The sequence below is a fragment of the Amaranthus tricolor genome, chromosome 2 (assembly GCF_026212465.1).
Source record: "Amaranthus tricolor cultivar Red isolate AtriRed21 chromosome 2, ASM2621246v1, whole genome shotgun sequence".
NCBI classification, from domain to species: domain Eukaryota; kingdom Viridiplantae; phylum Streptophyta; class Magnoliopsida; order Caryophyllales; family Amaranthaceae; genus Amaranthus; species Amaranthus tricolor.
This window is the reverse complement of record NC_080048.1, coordinates 28,800,469-28,822,574: the sequence shown is the minus strand read 5'-3', so window position 1 is coordinate 28,822,574 and position 22,106 is coordinate 28,800,469. Positions and strand designations below refer to the sequence as shown.

Genomic DNA, 22,106 nt, shown 5'->3' with positions numbered 1-22,106 from the left:
ACACTTAATTTAGAAATTAATAACTAATACTAATTTTTTTATTAAAATAAATCATATATTTTAAAAATTTCCATTTTTACTCAATGACCAAGATCATAACCTATGCAACCCTTTCTCCAAATGAATAAATACCAAATCTCTTCAACTTCAGCCGCATCTTTCAATTCTACTAAACCCTTTTACCCTCTGTTATTATTATTATTATTATTATTATTATTATTATTATTATTATACTCCTAATTCCACGAATAGAGAAAGCGTCAAATCAAAATGGGTGGAACTCGACTAATTTATGATCATTTTTCTCTCCAAAATTGATTCTTTTAAGTCTCTCTATCAATTTCCTGCAGTCAAATTTCTGTCGTGGATCTCAACCTCATCATTTTGCCCACAAATTGCAGCATTTTATTTCTTGGGTGAGTGCTGATTTGCTCACTTCTTTTTAATTTACCTCATTTTCTGCGCTTAATTTTACTGTTTCAAAATCCCCAATTTTGGTTATGTCTTTGATTGTTAATTAGGTTTATTATTATTAAAATGTTAGAAATTACCACAATTTTTAATAATGTAGTTTATATCCTTTGCAAAAGGACTGTTTATGTGATTAAAAAAAATGTAGTTTCTTGATTACAATAATGACAAAGCGGTGTTTGGTTCCTGGCTTTTAGCTTAGCTTTTTTGTTGACTTTTGTGTTTTGGCTTGTTGGTTGGTCAGTCAAATAGCCAAGAAATTGTTTGGTAAATAGCTTTAAAGCGGTTGAAAAGCCGGCTTGCCAAAATGAAAAAGTTGTTCCAGCTAGCTTTTTTGGTTGCATTATGGCTTATTAACTCACTTTTTCTCCAATAAATAGCTAACGGCTAATACTCAAGTTTATCAAACATCTTCACAAACAGCTGATTTTTTCAGCCAGCTTAAAAGCCAACAAAAACAACCAATATTTTCAGCTGGTCAAACAAGCCAACTAAAAGGCCAATCGCCAACAGTATTAGTCAATTGCCAAACGCACCCGTAGATAGTGGAAATATTCTATTTGGTTTTAGTCGTTAGGAAAAATATATAGGGACCAAATAAAATAAAGTGAGAATTAATAAAGATAAATTTGATTCTTTGTGGATTATATATTTATATTGGTTGTAATTGTACTTGGAATACATAGGGACCATAAAAATAAAATACTTAGATTTTATAAAAAAAAAATGGAGTGTTTGGCATGTGGAATTTGAGTAAGGGAATAAGATTTTGTCCTAAAAATAATCCAAAGTTATATTTGTTTAAAAAGAATGAAAATAGAAAATGAAACTAAAAAATAAGAAAGTACCCAAAAAAATTGTCCTGGGAAGAGTGTGGATATTTAGTTGAGATTTTCATTTTCATCTCTTTTTTCCAAGTTCCTAATACGACAAACAAAAGATGAGATTTTTTTTATTTTAAAAGTTTCATTTCAAAAGTTTCATATTAAAGTCTCATATTAAAATCTTACAAGTCTTATTTTCTTGTGTCAAGCACCCTTAAGGTCAATTTTGACCAACATATTTAAAAGTAAGATATGAATATGGCTAAAATTATGGGATGAAAATAAAAAATGCTTTGAGGGAATGACAAATGAAACTTTTAAAAATGTCGAATGAGAACATAACATTGGGGTATTTGATAGTTTTTTTTTTTTTTTTTTTTTGAATTTTTGATTTATGACTAATTCGTACTCTCTTCCATCATCATCATCTTACCCAGTGTATTCCGCCCATAAAATTATGAGCAGGGTCTGGGAAGAAAAAGACGATGACAACTCATATCCATAAAAGAGAGCACGACCAATGAATCCTTCAACTCGAGAAAGATCATAGTAGTTCCTGTATAGAATAAGACTGGATGAAGCTGACGCCAACTCCACAAGCTTATATGTTATCACCCAAACGTAATCTTTAAAAATTAAATAAAGATAAATAAAATGCTTCAAAATAAAAATAAAATAAAATAAAAATAAAAGTAAAATAAAACAAAAATAGATGAAAAATTACTTTCCTTTCCCTTTCTTCTTAAACAAACAAAATTACTTTCCTTTTATTTTTCTTTCCTTCCTTTCCCTCCCCTGCCTTCCCCTTCATTTCCTTTCTTTTCTCTCCAAAATTATTGTCTAAAGTGTTATATTTTTGCTTTATTTTAAAAACTTAAATAGCATTCTATTTTTTAAAAAACCTTTTAGAATATTTTATTTTTCTCAAAAGTTGACATCAAATGCAATAGTAGTTGTTAGTTATATTTAGTTTTTAATTAATTTCTTTGCATTAAATATAAATATAAAAAATTATATAAAGTACTATTAATTTGCATATACCATTATTGATTATTATCAAAATTTATCGCTTGTCAATCGTTTTAAAATATATTTACTTAAAAGAAGGTAAAAAATAAAGTTAATAAAAAATAATAAATTAATAATAAAGATGAAAAATAAAAAAGAGGGAGAAAATGGTCTTGAACCTTAACGGTTAGTTGTTCCGCGATTGCGCAGACTGGTTTCTGCCAACGCTTCCACGAGTTTGTCAGAATTTTTTTTTAACCTTAACGGTTCGCGTGGTTTGAACCGGTCTAAAACCTATCGCTGATGGTTCCAGTTTCGAGACGATTCTTTGGCATTTTGGGACCAATTCAATTCCAAGTAACCCGTTCCATGGTCATCACTAATTATATCATACTATTTTTTGAGTAAAAAATTATATGATATACAATTTTTTCTATAAAAATTATATGATATATAATTTTTTCTATAAAAATTATTTTACAAAAAATTAATTTTATATTTTACTTATGCTGCCAAAGATGATGTCTAATTAGTAAAGTGGCCCACATATCATACTATATCAGCTTAAAAGGAAATTGCAAACTTGCAGGTCAAATATCGACACTGTATTTGGATCTAAGAAATAGAGGAAAAGGAAGGATATAAATTTGAAGGGATGAGAATTTTCTTATTTGGATAATAAAATAAGTGGGAAGAGATTTGTAGGGAAGGAATTTAAAAGGATTAGATAGATGTTTTTTTTTTTTTTTATTAAAGTATCAATCTTTCTAAAGTTGAAAAGAATTGAAGAGAAAACTCTTACCTCTCTTCCTTTCTTTTTATATACCTCTTAAATAAACAAGAGAATCTTCCATTTCTTTTCTCTTCCTTCTCGTTTCCTTCCCTCTCTTTCCCTTCCTTTACTTTGTTTTCTCTTCAAAGTTGCTATTCAAACATAGTGTAAAGATGAACCGATCAAGTGAAATTATCAAATTTTAACTCGTAAACAACAAACAGCGAAAAGTTAAGCTTTATTTTTGACTTTGTTTGTTTGACTTTTTTATTTTTATGAATTATTTATTATTTATTTTACTTTTGAGAAGCTAATGAGCTAAATAAATATTTGCAACTATTTAATTAATAATTTTGTTGATGTAAAAGTTAACACCATTAGCTTTTTTAACATTAAAAATTCCAATCAGTAAAAATTTATAGTTTAAGTATCATTATTATTTTTAATTCTAAAAAAGGCAAGAAGAAGATCACCGTAAAAAGGTGTCCATTTGATAATTTAAAAGGAACCACGGTAAAAAAGGTGAACTCCATACTTGTGCTTGTGTTTTCTTCTTTGGTTTCTTCTGTGTTTAGTCTTGCTCTGTGTATTTGGTCATTGATCTCCCAAATATATTTTTAGTTACTTAACTTTTGATTTTTAGCTATTAGTGAGCTTACTAAGAATATGTTTGAATAACAGTTTACGACGAAGAGGGAAAGGAAGAGGAGGGCACGTGAGTGAAGGGGTGAGAAGATGGATGTGTGTTACTATAAATTATTTCAATTTAATAATAATTTGTAATGAATTCTTCCCTTCAACTTCCTTTCCTTTATTTTGCTACCCTCTTTTTAACATCCAAATGAAGGAAATTTCATCCATCCAATCAAAATAATAATTTTTCTTTTCAACTTTTAGTTTAATTATTTTTTATGCGTAATATCTCCATCAAACGAATTGTTATGTGCTTTAGCATTGTTATAATGGGGTTTATGCCTAGAGCATAACTGATTGAGGTTTATAGAAAGCTCTATATTGTTTTATATCGTTCCTTTACAACAAGTCCTCTATTGCTTCATTTGAAACTTTCCTAACACTATGTTTGAATAGCAATGTGAAGAGTAAAGAAAAGAAAAAAAAAGGAAGAGAAGGGAAATAAAAGAAAGGAAAAGAAAGAAGTGAGGTAAAGAGGGAGAATGCACCTTGTTTGTTTAGATGAAAAGGGAAGAAAATAGGAAGGACAATAAATAATTTCCCTCTAAATCTTTTTACTTAGGGAGAGATTGCATTCTTAACATAATTTTTTCATTTTTCTGTCCAAACCCTTCCCTTATAAATCCGTCCCATATCTTTTTGTTATTCATATTATATGTCCTTCATCCTTTCAGATCCGCCCCTTCCTTTCTTGTATTTCTCTTTATCCAAACAAAGGGTAAATATCTCAATATTTGCATGAAAATGCTTTGTGGCGAAAACTTTTTGTAATCTACCAAAACCATTTGTTGATCGCATTGTCTAGTTTCTGCTTGCTTCCAGATTTCACAAATGAGAAGTAGTATAGTTATTGTAGCAGTATCGGTCACGAAACATTTATCGCGATGAATACGGATCAATACGACTTATATATCGGTCATGACTAGCTTAAAAAAATCTTTACAATACATTCAAGATGCAATGACGTGACCCTGTTTTTGCACTATAATTAGTAGTGTAATTTTTCAATAAGATATTAAGCTATAATCTACACCATCGATGTATGATCTTGTTTAAAAAGTTATTTCTCATATCCCAAGAAAATTGCAAAATCCCTTTGAAGTTTCATTTTTCATGCTTTTTCTTTTAAAGTGTGTTTAGATGGAAGGATACGGAGGGAAAGGAAGTGTTTAGTGTTTGGATGGAAGGATATGGAAGAAAAGAAAGAGAAGGAATATGAAGGGATGAGATATCCTTTGTTAGGATAACAAAATGGGAAGGAAATGATTTGGAGGAGAGTGATTTGACGGGATTAAATCGATGATTTCTTGTAAGGTATATTATCTTTCCAAAGATGGAAAGTGAGACACGCCTTGTCTCTATTTTGCAAACACACACACAAGTGAGAAATGAACAATTAACGAACGCACAGTTTCAAGTACTGCGTAACTCCAAGCCTTTACTTTCCTTTATTCAATTTCTTAACACCCATAAATGATTACAATATGTCCTTATATAGGCCTAAGCCCAACAACTAAAAATAGAAACTACAGGATATAACAAACAAAACAGACGCCCAGCCACACTAACATAAAGCCTACTCACTCCCCTTTCCCCTTATGGTAACACGACTTGAGTATTTATGATCCCCTTCTTCCACAGTGTAAAAATGCGGTAACGGAACGCTGATGCGGTAACGGGAGTGGTGCGGCTATCATATCGCCTAAATATCGGTCAAAACCACAAGATATCCATTAATATGGCCCAAAACGCGGGTTTTTTATACCTTTACAACGCGGAAAATATCGGTTCGTTTATTTTGAAAACCTTTACGGCGCGGCCGATGCGATGCGATGCGGTCTTGTTTTTACTCTATGCCTTCTTCCATAGGTATGACAATACCCCCGATCGAATTGAGCACCTTGTCCTCAAGGTGAGCATTGGGATAGGCCTTAAAGATTTTAGTTGCATCTTTCCATGTCACTTCGAACTCTTCAGATCCTTCCCCTAATACCAGCACTTCTTGTGGTCGTGCCCTCTGTTGTCTCACCCATAGGACGTCAGCGGGTCGACTAGTCAACCCCAAATCAGCACTTAAAAGAAAAGTAGTGGTTATTGTGTTGTTCACACCCGCTACGTGTTTAAGTTGTGATACATGGAAGGTCGGGTGTACTTGACAACCCTTAGGTAGCTCCAACTTGTAAGCCACCTGTCCAATCCTCTAAACCACTTTATTGGCCACACTCCCTACTTCAAAGATGACCTCCTTTCTTTCTTTATCTACATAAAGCTTCATGTGTTTTTGAGCTTTCATGATATTAAAGTGCAATTTTCCTAGCTTGGCATCCCTTTCTTGCCATGATTGTTCTTGCCACATCTTTGCAGAGTTCTCCCGAACTGCTTGGGCTGATGTTATTCCCTGACATGGAGCCCAGATTGCCCAGGAATTTTTGTCTCTTTGTTTACTTGTATGTGTTGTTTTTGAATTTTTTTAAAAATCACATAAGTTGCTTGTTCCGCATCCTCTTTCTCTATTCCTTTACTCACCCTGAATTTCTTTAGGTTACATACATAATTCCCTTCCCATTTTGTAACAAATTGAAAATACACCTCATTATCTCTCCTCTCGCGCATCTTAGGGGCTATATCGGCAAGATTTGTTCGCTTCGGCCACCACCGGCCTCACTGCCCAGCCACGACCGCCTAGTCGCTCAGTTTGCCGCTTGTCCATACCCACTCCACATGAGGCTTAGTTGGATTCTAGATTGGAAACCTTGAAAATTAGGATTTGCGAAATTTGGGTAATTTGCAAAATTAGGGTTTGAGGAATTGGGGATTTTCTGTTTTAAAGCTGAATTGAATGGATTCTCTTCAACACAACTTTTCCTACGATTCAATCGTCTACTGTCGCCCTTTCCACCAAGCTTCCGACACGTCCACAGCATCGTTCCCCACTTTCGTTCAATCTTCTTTGCCTACTCCATTGTTTGCCCCTGGTAAGTGGGTCCAAGATCTCTTACTTCACTCCTAATATTATCATTTAATTCCCTCAAGAAAGCCCAATTAAGTATAGCTCCAGGTCCCCACTCAAAATGGGTCTCTTCTCCCTCTGACTGCTACCGTTTTTCAGCCATTGTTCCTCCCTGCTCCACTGATTTTCAATGTTCGTCGAAGTCTCTTTCTTCCAACCGTCTGAAATATCTTAGTATCCAAGACTTCAATTCTTGCCAATTTTTGGTGGATTTTCGTAGATCTTTCCATTGATACCAAAGCAAGGCTTCTCCCTCCAAGACAATCACTGCTGCTTCTTTTTTCTTTTCTTCACTGAGTTTGTAAATTGTGAAGCACTTCTCGGCTTTCATCACCCTACCGACCGGGTCCTTTCCATTGAACTTTGGTAAGTCCAACCTTCTACATATCCAATTCCCTCCCTTATTTTCCTTTTCTTGATTGCTGAAATTGAAGGTTTCCTCCTCTTTTCTCCTGCCCTCTTGGTTTTTTTGGTCACCACCGAATTCTTGTATTGTCGTTCGCTATCTCCTCCAATTGCCTTCGGATTGGATTCCCATTTCAATTAATTTGGCCTGCCTCTCTATCAAGATAGCCAAACTTCGATCTCTACTTTCTTGTTTTTTGGCGAATCTTCCCACTGCGGCTGCCACTTCCATCCTAATTTGATTTGGAAACAATTCTTTCAACTTTTGCATTTCTTATTCCAATTGATCAAGTCTCTGTTGAGTATTAGGATTCCTCATGGACATCTTGAAAACAACCGCTCTGATACCTTTGAGACACACCCTGTTTCTGTTTTGCAAACACACACACACAAGTGAGAAATGAACAATTAACGAACGCACAATTTCGAGTACTGCATAACTCCAAGCCTTTCCTTTCCTTTATTCAATTTCTCAACACCCACGAATGATTACAATATGTCCTTATGTGGGCCTAAGCCAAACAACTAAAAATAGAAACTACAAGATATAACAAACAAAACAAAATATTTTCCCGCCTAGCCACACTAACATAAAGCCTACCCACTCCCTTTTCCCCTTATGGTAACACGACTTGAGTATTTATGGTCCCCTTCTTCCATAGGTATGACAAAAAGATTTGAAAGTAATACTCTTATCTCGCTATGCTTTCCTTTCCTTCCGTTTTAAACAAACAAGAGTTACTTTCATTTTATTTCTCTTTCCTTCCTTTCCCTTTCCTCCCTTCCCTTCCCCCTTCCTTTTCTTTCTCTCCAAAGTTGTCATCTAAATGTAGTATTAATAGCTATTAAAGTATCAAACACAATTTCATTTGCAAATCTTTTAGGAATATGTAGTGAAAAAAGCTTTAATTAGATAACATTAAGATTAAGGTGTGTGGCTAATAGTTTTTTAATTGCTTTTTTGATTGGTTTTTGACTTTTAGTTTTTTTTGTTGGTTAAATTGTAAAAAAATATCTGGCAAATGATTTTATGTTAATTGAAAAGCTGGCTTTTAAGCCGAAACTAAAAAGCTACTCATACTTTTTTTTATTAGCGTTTGGCCAATTTTTTCTTTAATAAACCGCTTACAAGTAACAAATTATATTTTTTCCAAAAATCTCATAATAGCTAACTTAAACGACTGATCTGTCAACTAATACATTCAGTTGGTCAAAAATAGCTGATAATTTCAGTCAATAGCTCCAACTAACAACCATTTGCCAAATCAACCCTAGGATGTTATATGTGACATTTTTTTTTGACAATGACAAGATGTGAATTATATACTCCCTCTTATTCACTGTGTTTTTACACGTTTGTTAATGTAAATATCAAATCTTAATTATCTCTAATTTTGCATAATTTAAAATTATAACAAGTTGTTATTAATAAAATTCACATTGATAAGAATCAAACAAGATCCCACTTGAGTATCTTGTATTTATGTAAAAACAAAAATAAAAACAAGATCCGAGATTCGATTTTGATCCGCCCAAAACACTTGATCCGAAATTGGTCTGACGACCCAAATGAAAAGCTCCGTTTGTACTTGTTTGGTTGTTCCAAGTGTTTAGTTGGAGTTGGAGCTATTCTAAGAAAATATACATTTCTGTGCAGTAGGCAGTAGGCAGTAGCTATGTGGTTGGTGTATTGTTGGTGACCTCATTAAAGAGGGAACTGGGAAGCATAAGAAAGAAAATTTGGATTAAATTCAAGTTTGCTTTGTTTGCAACACTGATAGTTTGGCTCATTATTTTCTTTATATTTTTGTTATGTACTTTCTGGTATTTAAATTTTCAATTGTGTGTGAACTATGATACTTATATGACTCGAAAATAACAGAAAATAATGCTCATATATAATATACTGCTAGGTAAACAATGCATAACAGGAAGAATTGTACAAATTCTGAAAACCAAGTCTTAAAAGCACAATTTCACAGAAATATAAGAACTTATAGAGCCATAATAATTCGTGGGAAAAAGATGAAGCAGGTGCAACCAACAAGCTTGTTCTTGGGTCATGTCAATCATGGAAATGCAGATATAAGTCTTCAAAGCAGACGAGAATTTTATGATCCAATGTTCATTCACAAATTCAATTCAAACATGGGAGGAAAAGGTAGGTTCTCTATCCTCGGCCAATAGCCTAAATTCGTTCTTTTTGTCAAACAACTAAAAAAGTGTTTGATTATTGACTTTTTAGACCAGATAAACTAATTTTCAAGCCAAAATTAAAATGCTTCTAGAAGTGACTATTTTAATTAGTGTTTGGTTTTTTATTCATTTTTTCTCAAATAAACAGCTATAATTAATTTTACTAAAGCCCGCTATGACAACTGAATTAAACAACTTATTTTATCAGCTAACACATGATTTGTGACCGTGGTCTAGTCACGTGTTTTGTGCGATTTGGTCCATTTACTCGTGTACTAAAAATCAAAGTAAACTTTAAACGGTTGTCATTTCTCTCTCGGTTGTCGGAATTGGTCATATAATATATCGTTAAAAAGTTCCTGAAATCTAGTTTCTAGTGCAGCAAGTCTTGCATTAATGTGATTTTTCTACCAAAAGTTATGACCAGAAGAGTGAACATATATCAAATTTTAGTTTTTAATAATTAGGAGTAATTAATATTAATTAACCCAATTTTTTTTTGTATCATTATTCTTGATCAATTTACTAATTAATATTAGTTTTATGTTAATTAATACTCTTTCTGTTCTTTTTGTTCTTTTCATTTACTTTTTGCACTATTTTCAATGTAAATTTTAAACTTCTATATCTCTAAATACACATAATAAAAAATTTTTAAAAATACATAAATGAAAAGTATATATTAAATCGAATCTAACGAGATCTCATATGGATATATTTTATCGTCTAAATATGTGTCAAAAACATTAATTAAATTTTTCTCTTCTCAAGATAGAATATTCAAAATGGGAAAAATATTAGAGAAGGAGTAATAATTTTTGTTTAATTAAATTAATAATGAGAGTGTGGAGGGGGGAAATCCTTCCTAGAAGGTGAGCCCTCTTCTCATGTGTGATGCAAATTGAGTTGGAGTTGGTTGTTTAGGTCTTTGTTTTTTGTACTATTTTTGTTTTTCATTAATATAAATCTTTATTTCTCGATAAAAAAATCCTTATTGAATTTTATTTAATTAATAATATTTTTATTTGCATGATGAAATTCAACAATCATATTGTTTCGACGTTTAATATTTAATTAAATAAAATTCATTACGAAAATATCTAATCAATAATTAATTAAGTGGTAAAATTCATCAACCATATTGTTTCAACGTTTAATTTTAGTTTCAAGCGCTTCTTAGAGAAAAGTTAAAGAGATGGGGTGTTTGGCAAATTAGCATATTGAGTAATTTTAGTTTATTTTGATACAAATAAATGGTTGGATGGACAAACCAGCTAATATTAGTGTTTGGTGAATTAGTTGGTTGAAACAGCTTATTGATATGAATAAGCTGTTTTTAAACAAGCTGCTTATAGCATCGAGTTCAAAATCAGCTGGTCAAACCAGTTATAAAATCAGCTGGTCAAATCAACCATTATAATCAGATAATTATCTATTGGCTATCAGCCATTTGCTAAACATGATTGTAGAAATATAAAAATCATCAACGATGACGATATTTAATAAAACCAAAAAAAAATTGGATTAGATTTAGAAATAAAAAAGAAAAAAATTGGCAGATTTAGAAATAAAAATAAAAAATTGGCAGATTTAGAAATAAAAAGAAAAAAAATAATCTGCGAAAAGAGGGGATAAAAAAAAAGGAAGCTAAGACTTAATGCGATAAACCAGCAGTAAGTGATGCAAGTTCTACTATGAAACTCACGAATACGGAATAGTAATTCGTAATACCCAACCAACTCACTTCACTACATTTATTTTCCCTTTCTCTCTCTTCTTCTCTCTCTTCTTCTCTCTCTCTCCTCTCCCTGTGCCGGATGATGAAGTTCCATTGTATCAAGGACGGATGAACAAGGAACACAATCGATCTGGAGATTTGTTCGTTAAGTTTGTAATTTATCTTCTATATAATTTCATCAGATACAGCATTTTAATTTCGATAATGCTGCCTTTTTATTAAACAAATTAGGTTCGTAATCCATATTCTTCTCTTCAGAATTTATTTGTCTCTAATTTTATAATTTTTCTTAATTAATTTGTCTCAGATTAATTTATTGGATATTCTGGGTTGATATTCACTGCTTCTGGCTTCTGAACACCACCGTGTACTACCGCACGGGGTCGTGTCGAGTGGAATCAATCTCGCGTCCGTATTTGTGTCTTTCTGTACGGCGGCCGTTGTAGAAATTATCCAGATAAAATACCTGAAATAACATTTTAGGATTAAGCTTAATGTATCATGTATTTGGCTTAGCGGTTGAAGGCTAATATAATCAAATACACTCGTGTACATTGACCCACTAATACATTTGCCCCTCATTTTATTAACTCAAACATTGTAAAAAATTGAAAATTTGCGAATTTTCCCCCACAATTCTCAATCTTCCTTTCACTGTTCACCAAAACCATTAACGGGCAGAAGATAGCCCCATAAAAAAACCAAGAATACTCATTACAACCTCAAACAATTTACAGCTATAACATTTGGTACAGATTAATCAATTCAATCAAAATTTCAGAGATACCATCCACACAATGAATCTCAGTTTCACACTTGCTCCTGATGGAGTTGATGAAACAGGAGAAAATCTTGATGATGATAGAACTCTTCAGCATAGCTTATCAGTAGGGATTAGTCACACTAATGGCAGTATCTTCACACCTTTTCAACCAAATTTCGAGTTTCCTAATGATGGAACGGTATACCAAAGGAGCACATACTCTAATTTCTTTGATGCAATGGATGAATCAGTCAATTCAGGTAAACATTTCATGTCTTCATCAAGATATAAACTTACTGGTTGATGTGAATGCCAGATTGCCAGTATAAATGCAAAAAAGTGATTTATGGTTAAAATGATAAAAGAAACTCATATTTCTAATTACACAGGCCCAACATCCATCCAAACAACAGGAGATGGCAGTTCATCGGAGAATGAAAACACTGCAAATTCAGTTCTAAGCACATCAAATGCAACAAACACAACAGAGAAAGTAGTGAGGGTAAAGAGTAGGAAAAGGAGGGATCTCAAGGAAGATGAAATGACACAGTTAGCATTTGAATTAATCGACAAAGAGACTAATCTCAAGTTACCACATGGTTACATTAAGGATGTGGCAGAGCAGTTTGGTATATCCAGATGGACAGTGGAAAGAGTGTGGAAAAAAGTAAGGATAACTATACAAAATAATGAAAAGTTGAATTTAAAGAAGCAATACAAAGGAAGCAAAGGTATTGAATTAGACATGCTGAAATTACTTTTAATGCCTCTAACCAAAAAAAATGAAGCATTCGATCATTAGCTGAAGCATTGAGTGTTTTTAGAACAAGAGTGCATAGTTTAGTGAAGCGGGATTAAGTTAAAAGTCATTAGCAATGGTCTTAAACCTTCATTAACAAAAAGAAACATGTATGACACACTAGTAGACATAGTGCCAACTAGCATGTTGTCTTAGTAACATAAGATATGAGAACATGTACTATGTGGTGGATTTGGATGAGAAGTATTTTTCTTAAAGTCCAATTACAAGGAGGTATTTTCTAGCAGTAGCAAAGTCAAAGCCATTAGATTATGTAAGAGTAAGCGTTTTCTATGCAAGGTGATGTTGCTAGTAGCTATAGCAATCTAGATGTATGAGGATGATATATCTACTTTTCATGGTAAAATTGGTTTAAGACCCCTAGTAGACATAGTGCGAACAGTGAGATCTGGTTCAAACAGGGAGAGGAATCTCCTGAACTGAAATCAATACAATGTATCAAAAAGAAGGGATGGTGTATAAATTCATTAATGAATTAATTCCAATACTAGGATGGTGCAATTTACATTCAACAAAATTATGCAGCACCACACATGAGAGTTAATGATGTTGATTTTGTTTTTTTGATAAAGTTAAGATGCTATTAACTAAAAGAAAAAAAGTACAAGAATAAAGATTAGACATCCCCCTAAAAAACATACATTAAGATTTTCTAACTTATTATCCAAAAACAAGTCATTAGCTTAAGCCCAAAGCGAGACAAGAAACTTGACTCTCTCCCAAACTACATTTAAAGGAAGCACTTTATCCTAAAATGTTCTAATTCTCTCTATCCAAACGGATTGCAAAGAAGCAACATCTCCATAGATGGATTAGGTGATTCTTAGCTCTATATTCTAAAACTCTCATTTTGAGTAAGTTTTTAACATTATGTTTGAATGGAAGGAAATAAAAGGAAAGGAAGGGGAAGGATTTGGAGGGATGAGGATCCCTTGTTTGGATAACAAAATAAGAGGAAAGAGATTTGGAGGGATTGGATGGGTGATTGTTATTAAGGTATCAATCTTTCCAAAGTTGGAAAGATTTGAAGTTAAAACTCTTCTCTCCTTTCCTCTCCCTTCCCTTCCCTTCCCTCTTAAACAAACAAAAATTGCTTCCCTTCCATTTCTCTTCTCTTCCCTTCCTTTCGTTTCTTTTCTCTCCAAAGTTGTTATTCAAACGTAGTGTAAATGTTTATGGTTCCATCCAAATATTCCAATGATGCTAAATAATCTTTTCCTAATATCCCTTGCAAACTAAGTTAAGGATGTTGAGTGTCACATATATATGAAAAGTATTTTTGGAAAATTCATATCCAGAAAATGTAAGCATCATGTTAAAAGGAGTGTCTAAAGTGTGTGTACGTCTGTCAATGTCGTATCCGTGTCAAACACAAGTTATGGCACCTATGTGAAGTGTCCGTGCAACCTCGGTCTTGATCTTCATTGGTGATGGATTAATGCAAAAATTCAAATTAGAACTAGACTTGTTAGTTGATAAACATACCATGCATTAACTTTGGTGTTTCTTCAACCAGGACTTTACTGACCTTCCCTGTTGTTTAGGGTTTGTCAGAATTTCCAGAGAGGTGGGATTGGGAATTAATCATATCTCCAGTGATGTGGAATTGGGAACAGATGAAATTTCTACCAAAGCCAGTAAGGGAATCTACTTAGGGGTTGAGGAGGATACAGCAACTTTAGCTGAACCTGAAATTAATGATGAAGATGAGAATCTTGCCGACATATGGAAGGAGATGGAATATGCAATGGAATCTTGCAGGGTATTCGTTCTTTTTTTTTTTGTGTTTTAAGAGCAATCAAGTTTATGGTTTGAACGTTAATATCATTCTATAGTAAACGGATAGGATACTTTATATGTTTTTCTATCTTGTGCGAGTTGCTATTGGTTTTTTGTGCTGCTAGGAAATCGCTGAGAATGATACTTCTGATGGAGATGAAAGGGAGGATGATGATGACTGTGACCATTCTTGTGTCTTGAAGGATGATATTGGTTATGTTTGCCGTGTTTGTGGACTAGTGCAAAAGGAAATCCAAGATATATATGAATTCATTTACCCAAAGGTAATCACAATTTTTTTCATGTACATTGTTTGGAAAATGCCTAGTGAAAACCACATTTGAGTGATTGTGCTGTCTGTAAGGTGTAACTTATGCTCAGTGAGTGAAATGTGCTATCTAAAATGAAAGTGAAAGAATTATTTGCCTGAGAACTATTGGGCCTTTCTGATTAAGATCAGCATTTCCATTAGAGTTGGCTGACAATTTGAGGCTGAAGGGACTTGACGAGTAAATTAGTAGTTCACCACTACCTGATCTCATATTTTCTGTTTGGTACAGCAAACAAGGTTTAAACCTAGTTACCAAAAGGAAACTCAGAACAATAAAGACGACAGCAATCCTGCTGACGCTCTTCCTGATTGGTATAAGCTCTTGAGGATGAATCTAGATGTGACTGAAGTTTTAGCCCACTCGGATCACATAAAACAAATGAAGCCTCATCAAATAGAAGGTTTCACATTTCTGCTAAAAAATGTGGTAACTGAGAATCCACATGGTTGTATTTTGGCCCATGCACCTGGCTCAGGAAAAACCTTCATGATCATATGTTTCTTGCAAAGCTATCTTGCCAAGTATCCTTCTGCGAGACCACTAGTTATCCTCCCAAAGGGAATAGTGGGCACGTGGAAGAAAGAATTTCAAAGGTGGAAACTTAATGACATTCCACTATACGATTTCTATTCAATGAAGGCGACCAATCGTCCCCAGCAGCTGAATGTCCTAAAGCAATGGGCAGAGCAGAAAAGTATTCTCTTTATAGGGTATCAGCAGTTCTCTTCTATTGTGACTTGTGATACTACTAGCAAAGAGAAGGCTGCCTGTAGAGAGATACTGGTGAGAGCTCCAACAGTTCTGATATTGGACGAGGGACACACTCCGAGGAATAAAAACAGTGACATGCTGCACTCGCTTACCCAAGTTCAGACACCTCGAAAAGTTGTGCTTTCAGGCACCCTTTATCAGAATCATGTCCGAGAAGTATTCAACATTTTAAACCTTGTTCAGCCTAGATTTCTCAAGTTAGAGCGTAATTGTGCAATTGTTAGGCGTATTTTAAGCAAAGTTGAGATTTCTGGGGTCAGAAAACAGTTGACAGCAGGAGCAGGGGATGCAGCTTTTTATGACTTGGTGGAGAACACACTGATCAATGATGAAAATGAGCAAAGGAAAGTTGGGATTATTAAAGATTTGCGTGAGATGACAAGCCATGTTCTTCATTATTACAAAGGGGACTCCTTTGATGAGTTGCCGGGATTGATAGACTTTACTGTCGTCTTGAATCTTAGCCCTAAGCAAAGGGCTGAAGTTGATGAGATGAAGAAATTGAAGGAAAGTAAGTTCAAATGTAGCTTTTTGGGGATGGCAATATATGTGCATCCCATGCTGAAAGGATTGTCGGTAGGTAGTGATGAAAGCAAACATCGAAGTGATGAGAAAATGGATCAAATAGTCAAGAAACTGAATGTTACAGAAGGGGTGAAAGCCACATTCTTCCTCAGTGTGTTACGTTTATGTGAAATTGCTAATGAGAAGTTGCTAGTTTTCAGTCAGTATCTGCTGCCATTAAAGTTCTTAGAGAGATTAGCAGTGCATGTGAAAGGTTGGACAGTCGGAAAGGAGATATTCATGATAACGGGTGACTCAACTACAGAACACCGTGAATGGTCCATGGAACAGTTTAACAGCTCACCTAATTCACGGGTGTTTTTTGGATCGATTAAAGCGTGTGGGGAAGGAATATCACTAACTGGGGCATCTCGTATATTGATGCTTGATGTTCATTTGAATCCTTCTGTCACTTGGCAAGCTGTATGCCGTGCATTTAGGCCTGGACAACAGAAAAAAGTTTTTACTTATAGGTTGGTTGCAGCTGATTCACCTGAAGAGGAGGACCACACAACTTGCTATAAAAAAGAGATAATTGCTAAAATGTGGTTTGAATGGGATGATTTTTCCAAGAAGAAGGATTTAGAACTCAAGTGCATAGATTTGGAGGATTGTGATGATATTTTTTTGCAGAGCCCATTGATTTGTAAAGACATTAAAGCTTTGTACAAAAGGTTTGTTTATATTCCTCAACAAATTCTTTTTATATATTATTTTTTGATATTTGAAGAAAAATAACAGCTGATGAAAATACTTTATCCCTCTTTCTTTTTACAGGTAATCCAAATTAGCAAGCTTACATGTTTAGGAGAACTTGTCGCAAGGAACATCTATAACCGCATCTGCGCTACGTTTCGCTGCACCTTAACAAGCTGCTATTCTTGATAATATATAGCTTTTGTCAAGAAGATATACATACAAAACTTATAGAGCAACTTCTACATGCAATGCTTGAATAGTTCAAGAGATTATCTTGAGTTTGATGATGGCTTACTAGATTTGCTTTCTTTCAATGGCTAATTGAACAGAATATGTAATTATTAGATAGAAGTAACTTAGAATTTCTCTAAATTTTGTTATGATATTTTATTTATTAGAGTCTTTTTGAAATAAAATTCCAATATTGTTAAAGGTTTGACAAGCAACAAGACCGTTCATTCCAACTAATTGTTGATCTCAACATCTAGTTTTGGTTCTTGCCCCCTTACACACATCATGACTGCATTTGTTTGGGGTGGAATATTTTGTTTGAGGAACTTTTTTTCTCAATTTTCTCATGGTTTGTAAAGTGATCTATAGATTTTGTTTTGACTTCAAATTACAATGGACTATACTAATATAGCTGAGTTCGAGACAATGTTTATAATTGAAGGTCAATTAGGAAGATCTCTTTACTCAGTCTAACCGTCCCAAATTCCACCTAATAGGGAGCACCTTAGCATTGGGAAAATGACATGTATATTTGCTTAGTTTGTAAGGAGATTAAAACAATTTTTTTAGTTAAAAGTAACAACTAATCTCTTGAGAGACCGTATTTCAAGTTCAGTCTATTAAAGATTAATGCCTACTTATTGTATTCTTAACACTTACATTATCGTTAAAGCTTACTTGCCGTATTCTTAATGCCTACTATTAATATCTTAAATGTCTATTTACATTATTCTTAATACCTAATAATATTTTAAAAAATATATAATTGTCCAACCCAATTAGAGGGAATTTGTGTAAAAGTAATTTTGTATAGAATCTAATTATCCATTGAAATGAGCAATTGTAAATCAATGTTTTATTTTGAACCCAACAACCCCAAGTGCTCTTCCCATTTTTTCTTTAACTTGCATAAATCATTGGTAAGAGCAACAATCAAGTGCCTGCTCTAGTAATGTTGAATGTCTTCAATACACCATGAATTTTGTAAGCTTGTATTCAAGATATCATCAATTTCTAGCTTTACATTCTGCAAAATGGAATAAATCTCAATCGATCTTTGGTGTGATCTATCAGCAACTCGAAAACGGTGCACTAGTCCATCAACCTCTAGCCAACTACATCCAGGAATCTTCTTCAAACCTTTATTTTTAACCATCCTTCTCATATGTGCTACTCTTTCCCACTTCCCAGATGCAGCATATATGTTAGAAGCTAATATATAGTTCCCTGCATTTGTAGGTTCGATTTCCATCAGCTTCTCAGCTGCCATCTCGGCAACTGCACTCTGCGAGTGCAATTTACAGGAACTCAACAGCGGGCCCCATACACGCGCATCTGGCTTGAACGGCATCAAGTTTATTAGCTCTCGAGCTTTACCTATATGTCCTGCCCTGCTCAAAAGATCCACCATACAAGCATAGTGTTCTTGGCTTGGTTGGAAACCATAAGTTTCGGTCATTTCCTTGAATACTTTCCACCCTACTTCAACTCGACCGGAGTTAACACAACCTGTCAGTAATCCAAGAAATGTCACTGAATCGGGTCTGAAATATGACTGTTTCATCTGATTGTAAACATCAAAGCATTTTTTCCACTCTCCATGTTTAGAATACGCACTTATTATCGAATTCCAGGTAATGATGTCTTTATTATCAAGCTCTTGCTCGTCAAATAGCCTTCTTGCCATGTCTATGCACCCACATTTAGAGTAGCTCACAAGAAGTTCCGTATTCACCGAAGGTACGGAGTGCAGACCGTATGTGATGGTACACCCATGAATGTACTTTACCTGTTCCAAGGCACTAGCATGCACACAGGCAGGCAAGACATTTACAACTGCAGCCGAATCAACCAAAAAACCATCATGCTTCATTTTGACAAATAGACATAGAGCATCAGAAAATCGATCATGAGTAACATATGCTTTAATCATAGAACTCCATGAAATTTCGGTTTTCTCATTCACCAAATCAAAAACCTTTTCGGCAGCTTCCAAACTATTACATTTACAATACATATCTATCAAACAATTCTGAACTGAGATGTGATGATCTAGCCCATTTTTAATGCCATGGGCATGTATTTGCTTCCCCCATTGAAGTGATTTCAACTCTCCGATAGGAGGTATAGCTGCTATTGCAGTGTACATATCCATTCTTATTCCTTCATAACACATTTTCACCAACAATTCTAGTGATTTTTTCGGATGCCCATATCGAGAATATGCTGAAATCATTAAGTTCCACAAGACACGATCCTTTTCAGGCATCGTCTCAAACACTAAACTTGCACTCTTCAAGCTACCTAGTTTGGAGTACATAGTGAAAATTGCAGTACTTACAGCTAAATCTCCACTTATACCACTTACAACAACTAAATCATGGACCAAAACTCCTAGCTGCAAAGAGTTCAATACTGTGCTTGCTCTTAACAGATTGATCAAAGAGACCGAATTCGGCCAAATATTATTTTCTATCATCTGCTTGAACACATCAAAACACTCCCTAGCATCACCATTCTGTAAACTCTCCAATATCGTATAATCCCAATGATCCAACCCTTTATCAGGCATTTCATCAAGCAATTTATGTGCACTCTCAAACTCACCAGGTTCTTTATAAAACTCAGCTAAACCAACACTCACTTGTTCATTCACATCAACTCCAAGTTTCACCAAATGCCCATGAATCTTTCTACCATTATAAACATCTAAGGCTTGCTTACATGACCTAAGTACAAAAGGGTAAGCAATTTCATCTGGGTACATAGAACTTTTTACCATCTTGTCATATAACAAAAGAGTTTGTTTAAATTGTCCATTATTTGCAAAAATTTGAAGAACCCAGTTATAAAGTTCTGAAGTAGGGTTAGAAATTGAATTAAAAACATGTAAAGAGAGATTGTGAAGGCCAAAATTGGAGTAGCATTCAAGAAGTCTACAAGATAGTGTAGGATTTTGGTCATGGCCATGAAGGATGCACCTAGCATGGAATTGCTTGAGAAATTGGGGATTATTGCAGACATTTAAGAGAGAAGATAGAGTAGAGAAAAGTAGGATTTGGGTAGTTTGGTAGAATTTTAAATTTGGAGGGAATGGAAGAAGCAATTGCCTTAAGCAATACTCTTGCTTAAGATAAAACATGAGGGCTGGGAGATCAAAGCAGAATAAATGATCTTGTAACCTGTAGTTGTGGCCTTGGAACTCAAATTTTGCATAATAATCAAATCCTAAACCAATTCCAATGGAAAGTTAGTGGATACCTCATGGATGCTAACTTGGTATAGTGTAGACTTGTAGTGAAGGCCAACGCCCTTATTTTGGATTCCTAATTGTCATTGATGTCAACTTGCATTATTTTACCTTACTAAATCATATACCAAGAGATATTAATATAGAAAAAATTACCTAAAATAATCCAATTTATTTATGATTTTCCTACAATAATCTCAACTATTGATTAAACATGAATAATCCCAAATTTGAGGGGTATTTTCCTAAGATAAAACCTGGTAACCGGATGACTTGCTATAGCAAGTTTTATTTTTTAAAATAAAGATAAAAGAAAATAAAAAGTCGAAAAAAATGTTAAAAAATGTTTAAAAAATTTTATGATTTTTTTATTATTCGGAATTTTTTATGTAAATTTTCAAAAATTTTCTCTAATTTTAAATTGATTTTTAGTTTACTATTTTGGTGAATTACTGATCCAATTATGTGCGGTCAACGCATGAAATTGGATTTAACTCGAAGAAGAGGGATATTCCAAGAACTGGCACTTAGAAATGAATGTTGAGAACTGGACTACCAGGCTTCCTATTCACTCAATTCTACGCTTCTCCTTTTGAACTGCAAGGGAATTATCAGTTTCTATGGATAGGGTGATGTAGGTTCTTGAAGAACACGTACACCAATGATGGGCAAAACTGGCCCAAGGTAACCCAATTGCTAGGCAATTGCAAAGGAAAAACACTTAGTGAATTTCTGAAATTTTCATTCCTCAAAACTTATTCCTTACAATAATTACATCATATATTTATAGGCCTAGAATACATGAAAAGGGAATGAAAATACACGTCTATGTAACTAACATTAACGGTCATATGGGGCACGTGCACAACATGTGCTTCATTAAAAACCTAAAAACAAACTACGATAACCAATCTGATATTCTGACAGCAGGTTTCTGAACAAGCGACCTTTCTCCCACTTTCTTGTGCTCTACCAAAGGTTGATAATGGCCACTAAGAGTCCTGGTAGCAAGATCCTAGTGTAGAGATTCCATTTCTACCCTTGGTGGTCCCGTAGATCAAAAGGTACGTTGAGGCTAAGGCTCACAAGGTCAGCTGGTCATAAGATCAGTGTTGTTTTGTTTCGAACCAGCTGCTGACTACACGAACTTGCACACGGATTTCAGAGAGTTGTGTGAGTTATTAATAGGGTTCTTGGCCCTTAATGGCTAGGTCCATGTGCCAAGATTTCATTTCTACTGTAGCCCAGGTCCTGGATGCACAGGTTTGGCCTCCACGTGTCGTGCAAAGTGGCCTGGTCGCAAGTTGTGCTGTTGTGCTGTTCTGATTAGGATCAGCAACTGCGTTCCTTGTGCTTGTGTTCTAGGCGATTGTGTGCACTACCAGCATGGCTCTTGGACCTTTATGGCTAGGCCAATGTATAGAGATGACGTCCCCATGATTGGTTAGGCCCAGATCTCCATGGTCAAGGCTTGGGTCAAGCTGCAAGGTGGGCTGGTCAGCGGGTGTTCTATGGTACTGGGCTGTTGCTGCTGCTCTTGTGTTCTGTTCCCCTGCAGCTGCTGTCTTCTGTTGTTGTTCATTCTCATCAAATGTGCTAGTTTTTTTGTGGGATGTTCAAGATGGTTTACACCTACATACATATCTTCAAGGGCAGCTTGTGCTGAACCATGTGATTGAGAGATGCACATGACTTGGGAGATGCCTGTGCATATGGTTGAACAACACACGTCCATTCTTCCACTTATTACCAAGCTACCAAGATTCGAACCAATATGGTT

General features: G+C 34.5%; 2 protein-coding genes across 11 annotated transcripts; one reads left to right on the top strand and one right to left on the bottom strand.

The window, feature by feature from the left end:
* The first annotated feature begins 250 nt into the window (after positions 1-250).
* LOC130803429 (protein CHROMATIN REMODELING 35-like) lies at positions 251-17,332 on the top strand. 10 transcript variants are annotated; one of them, XM_057667559.1, is made up of 7 exons: positions 10,911-11,270; positions 11,425-12,140; positions 12,270-12,611; positions 14,245-14,462; positions 14,605-14,763; positions 15,040-16,820; positions 16,924-17,332. In XM_057667559.1, the coding sequence occupies exons 2-7, from the start codon at positions 11,915-11,917 to the stop codon at positions 16,925-16,927; spliced, it is 2,730 nt and encodes a 909-aa protein (XP_057523542.1). In that variant the 5' UTR covers positions 10,911-11,270; positions 11,425-11,914; the 3' UTR covers positions 16,928-17,332. The 10 variants fall into 10 exon arrangements, with proteins under 10 accessions (XP_057523557.1, XP_057523542.1, XP_057523541.1 ...); XM_057667558.1 differs by having other exon boundaries at positions 10,911-11,348; XM_057667566.1 differs by having other exon boundaries at positions 11,050-11,266.
* Positions 17,333-17,718: 386 nt separating this feature from the next.
* On the bottom strand, positions 17,719-20,406 carry LOC130803501 (pentatricopeptide repeat-containing protein At1g11290, chloroplastic-like). Its single transcript, XM_057667621.1, has one exon. The coding sequence runs from the start codon at positions 20,216-20,218 to the stop codon at positions 18,023-18,025; it is 2,196 nt and encodes a 731-aa protein (XP_057523604.1). The 5' UTR covers positions 20,219-20,406; the 3' UTR covers positions 17,719-18,022.
* Positions 20,407-22,106: the final 1,700 nt, after the last annotated feature.